The following is a 10569-nucleotide window of genomic DNA, read 5'->3' on the forward strand; positions in this document are numbered from 1 at the left end:
ATACATGGAATAGTAACATAAGTTCCGCCTAGCTTTTGAATCGTTTTATGACTCCCCAAAGGATTATTTACTTCAAAGTCATCATAAAAGAGGGAAAACAATTTTGTCAGAAAAATAATCTGTTTTCTTTTTTCTCCACAATTTACCCTGAACAAAGTTAGATAATACAGCTGTCTCTTCCATTAGATATACCATGTAATTATAAATGATGTCAAACACTCCTGGAAGGCTAAAGCTTTCAAAATTGTACGAAGAGGTAGGACCATGTATGGGTACAATGTCTTTAATAATTCGGCTATCAACTCTTTTTTTCACTTACAACATTTCCAACAATATATGGTTGAGGCTTAATAAAATGATCTGTTGCCTGTAAAGTTTTTATACGCTTATACTCAGAATTGAAATTTGTAAATAATTTAAGAACTGTATCAAATAAATCAAATATATTCCATACTGTCTTCTCAATAGATTGTTTCATTACACATAACACTTATAGCAGGCTTCAGAGATGATATAATTCTAGAAAACAAGGCAGCTGTATTATCCATTACAATTTGAACATAGTTTCGGTGCAAAGTTGGATCTGCATACAATTTCGCAATGTAACGTAGCAAGTAGTTGTGAAGTTTGTCATTAATAGATTCTTTTGAGACCGATATATCCTGAAGAAAATCTGGAGAAAAATTAACATCTTCAGAGTCTGAGTCTGACGATCGTAAGTTAATTAGCTCTATTACTTTTTTTAGCACTTTGAATACGACTCTTAAGGACAGAATTAGCTGGAAATTTATGATAGGATATAAGATGTTTTCGGAATTTTCTCCATGAATTATAATCTGATAAACATTCGGTAATCTCATCAAATTTATGAGCAGTACTTAAATGCAAATGTAGAGCATTGACAGAGGTCAAAGTTAAATTACAATTTTGCCCTACACACTTTATTATTGTAATATTTTATTTTTAAACATTTAAAAATATCTAAAAATTAATTAAAGTTTAATGCAAAACAAAATTATTCCCAACTCAAAACTAAAGTAATTTAATTATCTGTTAATTGTAAATATTTATTCACCAATGTTGCTACACTTGGTACATGTTCATCCCATTAAGTTTTCAATTGATAAATAGCCTGCTAAAGAAAAAGCCATGGCTGATTACTCTGAAAGGGATAGGATGCATGCAAAGCCTGATACGCTTTGAAACACACATCTATTGCACGTAAAGGGCTTTCTACCTTATACGGAAAATTGTCGATATAAACATACGATTCTGTTATGTTTGCTGTTTTCACCAATGATGACAGGGAACGGCTGAAGTTGTTTCTTAGCAGCAAATAGCTTCTGATTCATGCGTTCCACTTGCACTTCCAAGTAAAGCCTAAAAAACCAGTTTAAATTTGACAAAAACATTTTTCTAGAAGTCAACTAATACGACGTAAACATTATAGAGAAAAGTCTCACACACACTATATATACAGGGTAGGCTATTTTAATCTACGCACCAAAATCTCTCAAAATCAGACCATGCAAATTTCTCTTATTAAACTTTCTTGTAACTTCGACCAGTTGCAAAATATTTACCCGGACATTTATGGACGGACACCCTGTATATATATTTTTTTTGATAAAAAGTTTTAAAGTTCAACATCCCCAAAGACAGAAATATGTATTACCTTGATATGCAGCAGGAAACCAGCACTTAAATCTGCAGCCGTAGGACGCCACTTTCCAACATTTTTTGGAGAGAAAAGTGTTGGGATTGCTAGCAACACTTCCACAGTTTCCTCTGAAAGTAAATAGACCTTGGAAAGAGTTTCTATTGAAAAGAGGGAGGAAAGCTAAAATTTTTTGAATGTATTATCTTCAGAAGTTGAAGATTTTATGTTAGTCTTTAAAAGACTTTTTATTCTTTGAACAATTTTCTCCCAATTGGACAAAAGTTGCATTGAATTATTAGGGTACAGGTAGCTGAAATCTTGTTTCAACTGGAATTGGACAAACACACAATTTTATTTTCAAATATTTAAAAAATAGAATAATAAAATTTTAATCCTAGCAATTTACCAAAATATAACCCCAAGGCTGTCGCAAAATATGAAATTCATTGAAGTAGTTAGTATTGCACCAATAAAGTGTTTGCCTTTTTTCTGTCTGTATTCTGTATTTGAGTTTCAAAAGTCTTATGAAGGCAGTCTCTTTTCACTTTATAATAGCCTCATTCTATGGCTCCAGGCATCTCCGTAACTACTGTAGGTTATCTAACTGTGTTTCTGAAAAGCCCGCTCCTATGTGTGGTCATAATATCATAATATATAATATATATAAAACTGTCATTCATAATATATCATCATATATAATATCCTGTAGTCATAGTATCAAATGAGTGTCAAAGTGGGCTTAAGAATTGTTTAAAATTCAAAATATTGTTTCTATACCATTAAAGTCATGAGAGTCATTCACGTCCTGCTCTTCTTCCTGTAAATTTCCACTCCGAAGCTCTGTTTTTCTAAGTTTGCCCATTAATTTCGTGTACTGATCGTATAGCTTTCCTTTAGGTTGTACTGCTCGATCAGTCCTAGTAGTTTTCTTTCTTCTTGGAATATACCAAGTATCTCATTCCAAATAAAATAGAATGTAACATAAATAAAGAAAGCATAGAAGTCTACTATTAAAAAATTAAAAAATAATAAAAAATATTTAAAACTAACTACAATTTATGTAGGAAAAAGTTCTATGATTTGTTGACTAAGTCGCTTGAAATCATCCGAAGTAATTCTGTAAGAAATATATATCAATAATTTTATTTATATTCATAGTAACTAGTAATTACTAATTACAGTAACTGTGAAATAATTCGAACTGCAGATTATTGCACCACACTCACCGTTTGTTCGGATCACTAGCTAACTCTGCTGTTACTATGTATTTTGCTAAATCTTATCTCAGAGCGTTGTTGAAGCCTTGTTTTTTATACAGACCAAAATAGCTCTTGCCATAACTTGTTCAAGATAAAGCCTTACATCCTACAACAATATTTAACTTGTAATTTTTTATTAATTTAAATAATGGCAATACTTAAGGTGGTTCGATGGCTACAACAAAGTGCAGAGAATTTCATGAAATTTTAATATGTTGTTCTGCAATGCAAAATAGAATTATGTGAATTTTTTGGGAATTTTTCACCGTCCCGTTTTGAAAAAAATCTACTCCAAAAACCTAAAAAGTACAATTTTAAGAATAGATTTATTTCAAAACGGGACGGTGAAAAATTCCCAAAAAATTCACATAATTCTATTTTGCATTCCAGAACAACATATTAAAATTGCATGAAACTGGCTGCATTTTTAACATAAGTTCTTATGGTTTTTATGGGAAATGACATATATTGCATACCTTTAGAATGAAATAAGTGCAAAAAAAAAATGCAAATGATAAGGAAAATACACATGTAACTTAATAATTTACAAATAAATGAGCAAAAGAAAGGGGAAGGTTACCGCACATTTCGTAAAAAAATTAATTATTAAAGCATAAATTGCTTGATTTTTCGTCTGCTACAAATGAACGCAAGCAAATAATGGCAACTTGGCAACAGCGCAAATGAGTATAGTAAAGGTTATACGGCGAGGCATTTGACGATGGTAAAATGATGGTAAAATGATAGTAAAATAATGATGAAATGACAAAAAAATCATTTTGCCGTCATTTTGACATCATCGTGTATGAAACATTTTTGGTTATGTTTATCGCAGTATAACCTATGTATCAAAATAAATACTACTTTCTTATATGACATTTTTTGTTTTATTTATTACAGATTGAATCATAAAAAGTTAAGTAATACTTGTTCAACATCTTTGGTAACATTTTTCGTATCATAACTTATATATTAATTATAACTTTTGATTAATTATAACTTATAAATAGATAAAATTTAATTTTTATCAGAATCACATGCAAAATCACATCAAAATCACATCAGAATCACATCAGAATCACTTGCAAAAGAAAAAGAATTTAAGTATTCTGAAATATTGTTCAAAATCTTTTTAGATTTGATAAGTTGAGGTTTTCCATTAATCTCATTTCTTAAAAAATGTATTGTTTTATCTTTGCCTTCACTACGATATTTATTAACAAGTATATCATAACTTATGCCAGATTCGGCTAATCTTTTTTGCATACTAGCACTTATAACATTATTCATAGGCTTAAACGAAGATAATATTTTCTTTGTGTTTGCATTTTTTTCTATCCTTATCAAAACTTCTTCAATTGATTTTTTTGACTCTATTATTTCAGCTATATCCAAAAAAGTTACAGACAATTTTTCTAATAATTCAACATCGAATCGTGCATCATGTGCATCATCACTTGACAATGAAAGAAGTTCTGTTGCTAGAGTGGTTAATTTATAACCATTTTTTCTATTAGGATATTTTTTTCGAAACAGAGATAACGTATCAGAAAATCCTAGAATATAATTTTTATATTCATATAAGAGAGACAACTCTTTAATTGCTAAAATAAAACGAATAGAATCAAATGAACAATTATGAGCTACCAGGATACATTTCTTTTCTATATTTTTAAAATATTCCAATAATTTAAGAAATACCATTCGCCAAGGGAAAGTAACAACTTCTTCTCCATTATGGAATAATTGTTTATTGACTCTACTCAAGCCATTAATTTTTGTTGCTTGATTGTCAATTGCTTTTGTAGGAGTAATAAACGAATCGAATTGTAGCTCTTCGCATTTCATACATATTTGTAAAATTTCACGAGATAAGTCGAAGCCTCCGGTCTCTAAATCAAAGAAGACTACAGCAATATCATGCGTATTGTAATTAAAGTTGTCACCAGTCACCTTCTTTATGCAATTTTCTATACCTAATGTTTCGTTAAACAATCCCATATTACTCTTGTACGTATCACCTTCTATTTGCTCTTTTCTATGCCGTAACTGGGACCTTTTAGATTTCAATTCTAATTGTCTTTTTTTAAACTGTGGCTTACTTGCATTTTCTTTTTTTCTTAATGATATTTTGAGCGTTCAACATATTTATTCAGTTGACTATTCCAGGGAAAATTAATCGCATCCATTGAACGCCGCAGGTAGTCTTTGCCATAATTTTTTTCAGCAACAGTGCAAGCAAATCGATAGTCAGCGGATTCAGAGGTGCTGTATGAAATCCGTTTTGGTGCCTTACTACACATTGAATTATTCAGACTTTCATTTGCTTGGCTGCTAGCTGCTGCAGCAAATTTTTCTGCGTTATCTGCCAGTTTTGTAAATGTATTTTTCAAGACCTCGAAAAGAGTCGCATTTTTCACTCTAATACCAGTATAATTTTCTTTATCAGCATTATCTTGACACCATTGGCTACAATTTTCGTGATAACCAAAAATATGATATGGGATGTTCTTTAAAGCAGCTTGAACTTTCGATATATTACCTTGATTCTGTTTGACTGCGTATGTGAAACATCGCTGAAGGTGTTTTATAGTATCATTAGATAACTCACGATCAGGATCTGAAACTTTACTGTTATGGATTTCATGCAAAGTATTACCCACACCTTTTGTAGTGTGATTCATATCAGACTGCTTGACTATTTCGTAATTTATTGCATTTTGAATAGAAGCTATACAGCAACTATCATTATCTCCTATAAAAACACCAACTTCAATATTAGCGGCTTTCAGAATATTGCTATTTGTAACTAATTGTACTGCACCATCAGCTTCTATAGCTTTCAAACTACTATAACAATTCAACCTACAATCATGTTCTTTTATTTTTCCATTAACAAGTCCTAAATCGCAAATTCTACATTTTCTGTTTCTAGTGCAAAAATCAAGAATTTTTCCTGTTTTTAATCCTATAATTGCACAGTATCCATTTAAGCTATCATATGAATATCCGTTGCTTCGTTGACTCCATCCCATGTCATATGAAGCGAAAATTCTAACAATTTTTCCTTCTGGATTACTTTCCGATGGTTCTATGTTCAAAATTAAAAAACCGTCTTGCAGTTTTTCAGGTCTGTAATAAAATATATAATTGCAATATATGTGCAATGTTCGAATTTTAAAAGTAATAAATTTATTCATTTTTGTATAGATAATTACAGAAGTACATAGGCTATAAAATATGTAGAAGTAAAAAATATGTAATATATAAAAATTATTGATTACACAAATATTTATAGGTTTTTTCTATTTAATATTCAGTTTATTAATAATTTATACAAGTATAGAAGTTAAGCACTATTCAATTAATCGCATAAAAATAATTTTAAAAATAGTTAATTATTTGATTACCGATAACTTAATTGTAACTTATTTATTTATAAATCATTTTAGAGATGTATAAATTATATATAATTTGCAATTGATTAGATTAAACACGATAAACGCTTGACTTTACCATATAAAATTACTCTTATAAAAATAGGTATTAAAAATTTTTACCAATTACGTTGTCTATGATCATAAAGTTATTAACATAAATCAGAACAATATTTATAGCGAATTTGATTGGATACACCAGTGCGCACTCATTGTCAGTGCACATTAACGCCATCGTACACAAATCCACGTAAAGTGTATGTTTACTATAAATGGATTAAGTCACGAAATCCTCAATATTCTTTATTGTACTATTTGCTAAAATATGTATTAGGCATTTTATCGAAATATTTGCATTTTACTTCAAATATTAGAGATTAAACAACAGCTTTAATGTGCATTGAGTGTGCACTGGTGTATCCAACTGACGTCGCTATTAATGAATTTAGTGTTAAGTTCACTTATGTAATAATTAAATGGAAGGTAAAGCAATAACCTAATACACAATTAAAATTTTAATAGAATTTAATTTGTAAAAGAATGTGAACTCAAATACTTTCAAACAGTAATCATTTGCTAATGATTATGTGATTGTACTGTAATCCCATTTTACTTTCTTATAATTTCAATGAGCATATACATTAAACTTACAATAACTTTTTCAATTCTATAATATTTTCTAATGTGAGCGTGCGTTCTGCTATTGCTGCTTCTGAACAACTTTCCTTAGCTACAAATTCAACAATTGGTCCGATTATTCTTTCATGTTTCTTGAAAAGTTGGTCATTTATATTTGGCAAATCCATACAGTTAAAAATCTTGTTTAGCTGAGATGAACCTGCTCCAGCATGTAGAACTCCTAAAAAGGGTATTATAAACAATGAGAAATAATATAAATAATTGTTTCAATATATTTAAAAAAAGCTTTTTTTATTTTTTATGTATTTATAATTTTTATATTTTTTTTACTATATATATACAATATATATAATACATATTTATTTACCTAATGCAGTTTTAGTGTTTATCGTAAAAAGGGGTCTTCCTGTTGATGGATTTGTATACTCTTTTCCACTTTTAACAGTATTCTTTTTTAGACAATTTTTGCATTGTACTTCAAAAATTGATGCTACGCCTTTTACTATTTCCTTCGTAATATCCTCAAGATGCAAACGTTCTTTACAAAATGAGCAGTGCATGTTCTTCGCTACGTGGTCAGTGTCAATTATTCGATGTCCTTCAACAATGTGTGAGAATTCAGGTTCTTTTTTCCTCTTTTTGCCATTTTCAGACCTAATTTTCATACATTTATATTTTTTTTCAGTCACGAACTTTCCTTTCCATTTATACTGATTATCAGTCATTTTTAAGGTTACCGTTTGACAGACGCAGCAGCACGCACTATACACGCGACGAGCAATGCCAACCCACTCCTACTACTTCAAACGTGCGCTGTTGCCAAGTTTTCCTTAGAACCCCCCGCGTCCCACTACTCCCCCCGATGAAGCCATCGAACCTCCTTAATAAGGACTGACATTTGAAACACAAGTATGTTTTCGGTTTTCATTGAAAAAATTTTTCTTGCAACGTTTTACTTGCTGTGACTGTGATACCTCAATCTGTATTGACACATCAGTAGGGAATTTCTCATTAACTGGTAATTCTTCAAAAACTTTTTGTTTTTCAGGTATATTTGCAACGAATAATTATTCAACAAGACTTACCATCGGCAGCAACAATGGTATTTATTGTCTCAATAGCTTTATCTTCAAGAATTTCTGCATTCTCAACCTGAAATAGAAAGTAAAAGCGAAAAAAGTGAAAGGTTAAATAAATAATTTAAAACTAACAGAGGACATATATTTTACCTTCATTGATGAAGACACTAAATTTGTCCATCAGTTCAAAAATTTAACTTGTGGGCCAAATAGAGGAATCAAAAGACGTATGTGCTCTTTCCTTAGTTTTAAAAAGTTATTCTTATCTATTTCATGTTCTAAGAGAAAGTTTACAATAAGACAAAGAATTTAAACAATAAAATAAGAATGTAAAGCATTGTTCCAAATTATTAAAAATGTTTAGTAATAATATTATAGACAGACAAAAAAATACAAACAATCTATACTACAAATAATATAATATATAAAAAACCTGCTATCGAAAAACTTCCATATAAATTTACCTTTAAATATTGCTTCATAAGATGAAAATTCCCATTTCTTTAATATATCAATTGTCCACTCGTCTGCCATAATGGTGATTGTCACATGGCAACGTTCAACAGAAAAAACGAAACGAATAATTACGAATTACTGCGAATCGCGCACAGTCTGGCACCACACTTAGAAATACTTTTCCGCCGGTCTCTCTCTCTCTCTCTCTCTCTCTCTATCTATCTTTCTCTCTCTCTCTCTCTCTCTCTCTTTCTCTTTCTCTTTCTCTTACACTGTTGCGTATTCATGTACGCGAGGCTTACGCCTCTTCCACGCGTGCCCGAGGTTAGGAATGCACAGGAGCGACGTGGTCGAGACAGACTGAGCTTCTCTGAGTTATTTTATGTTTGCCTTCGACGAATAAGACTTGGAGACTATTTGTGTGGTATAACGTCTTTATTTTAGTGGAAAAAACGCTGACCGTAACCTGTGCGGTCTTTACTGCACGACTGCTGTGCGAACAATACAATACGAATACAACGCCCTTCTTGGCGGTAACGCAGCGCGCGTACATTAACCAATGGTAGCGACGAACCGTTCCGCGACCAATAACAGGACTCGACGACGCTCCGCGACCAATAGCAGGACCCGATGAATCGGATACGCGACTGCAGATAAGCGCGACATATGAAAAGGTCCGGACGACCGATCGAGCAATTCTTTACGATACAACGCCGCCCGCCTTGAAAGATCCTTCTTTCAATAAATTGAAGTGATGTAAATTGCACATTACTAAATGAGTATTTAAAAACTATGAATACAAACGCCGGTATAACTTATATGCTAAGTATAAAACTAAACTTAAATGCAACGCTTGACTCGCTAAAATGGATTACACGTAACAATAAAAACGAAATTAATGCTCAGCGTCCAACGTTTCAATCGGTAATATCGCTAATTTCGACAGAGGCTTTGTATAGGAACCCTTAGCGGTTTTTACAGTAGCCGTTCGGCCAACTCTATCTGCTCCCGTATGAACCTCCTGAATTCGACCTAGTGACGGTAAAGCGGAGGTAAATCTTGCTGCCTGACCAGCACGAGTTGACCGACCGCTAGCTGAGTACCCTTTTTAATTTTCCATTTTGAACGCACTTGTAATTGATGGAGATATTCGGAACTCCACCGACGCCAGAAATGTTGTCTTAACTGTTCTACGCGTTGCCATCGCACTAACCTATTTTCGCTTACATCATTTAAATCATGGCAAGGGAGACTATTCATAGTAGTGCCCACTAAAAAATGACCTGGACTCAAAAACGCAAAATCATTTGAATCTGCGCTAAGTGCTGTGAGAGGTCGCGAGTTCAAGATCGCTTCTATTTCGCATAGTACAGTTACCATTTCTTCAAAGGTTAAATGAGCTTTTCCTACTATTCTGTTCATATGATACTTTGCGGATTTTACCGCTGCCTCCCACAGCCCGCCGAAATGAGGTGCGTTAGGAGGTATAAAATTCCAAGAAGTTTGCTGATCGCGAAGGAATTGTTTCACATCATCTTGAACTTGCTCCTTATTTAAAAAGTCAAAAAGCTCACGAAGTTGATTTTTCGCGCCGACAAATGTGGTCCCATTGTCAGAGTACATGCACGAAGGTTTACCTTTGCGCGATATGAAACGCTTAAGCGCGGCTATGAATGTATCGGACGTTAAATCGCTCACTAACTCTATATGTACAGCCTTGGTGGCAAAGCACACGAACACTCAGAGAAAAAAATGAGAGCTGCAACTATAAAAATGTGAACAAATAGCACCTCAACTTTTTTTTATGGGTTATAGAAACCAAAATACTATAGTGAATTGAAATATATAAATATTGTCAGACTTATTAAATAACATGATTAATGCAATTATATTTATAACGTTATAGTTGTTTTATGACATTATTATGCATTATTACCACACTATATTTTTATGGTCATTATTATGAAGACATTTAGTTGCTTGAAATATAATGTTAAGGTATTACGGACAGTTAAAATTTACCTCTCAAAATTAATTGG

The 10569-nt window shown here is 32.0% G+C and overlaps 1 protein-coding gene and 1 pseudogene across 1 annotated transcript; both read right to left on the bottom strand.

The window, feature by feature from the left end:
• Positions 1-1042: 1042 nt before the first annotated feature.
• Positions 1043-8230, bottom strand: LOC139818301 (uncharacterized; annotated as a pseudogene).
• A 1332-nt stretch (positions 8231-9562) lies between these two features.
• Positions 9563-10153, bottom strand: LOC139818302 (uncharacterized). The gene has a single exon (XM_071786919.1). The coding sequence runs from the start codon at positions 10151-10153 to the stop codon at positions 9563-9565; it is 591 nt and encodes a 196-aa protein (XP_071643020.1).
• Positions 10154-10569: the final 416 nt, after the last annotated feature.

Source organism: Temnothorax longispinosus, chromosome 8 (assembly GCF_030848805.1).
Source record: "Temnothorax longispinosus isolate EJ_2023e chromosome 8, Tlon_JGU_v1, whole genome shotgun sequence".
Classification (NCBI taxonomy): domain Eukaryota; kingdom Metazoa; phylum Arthropoda; class Insecta; order Hymenoptera; family Formicidae; genus Temnothorax; species Temnothorax longispinosus.

Bases quoted from the DNA above. Each gene is read 5' to 3' on its own strand.
- LOC139818302 (XM_071786919.1), bottom strand. From the start codon at position 10,153: ATGTACTCTGACAATGGGACCACATTTGTCGGCGCGAAAAATCAACTT.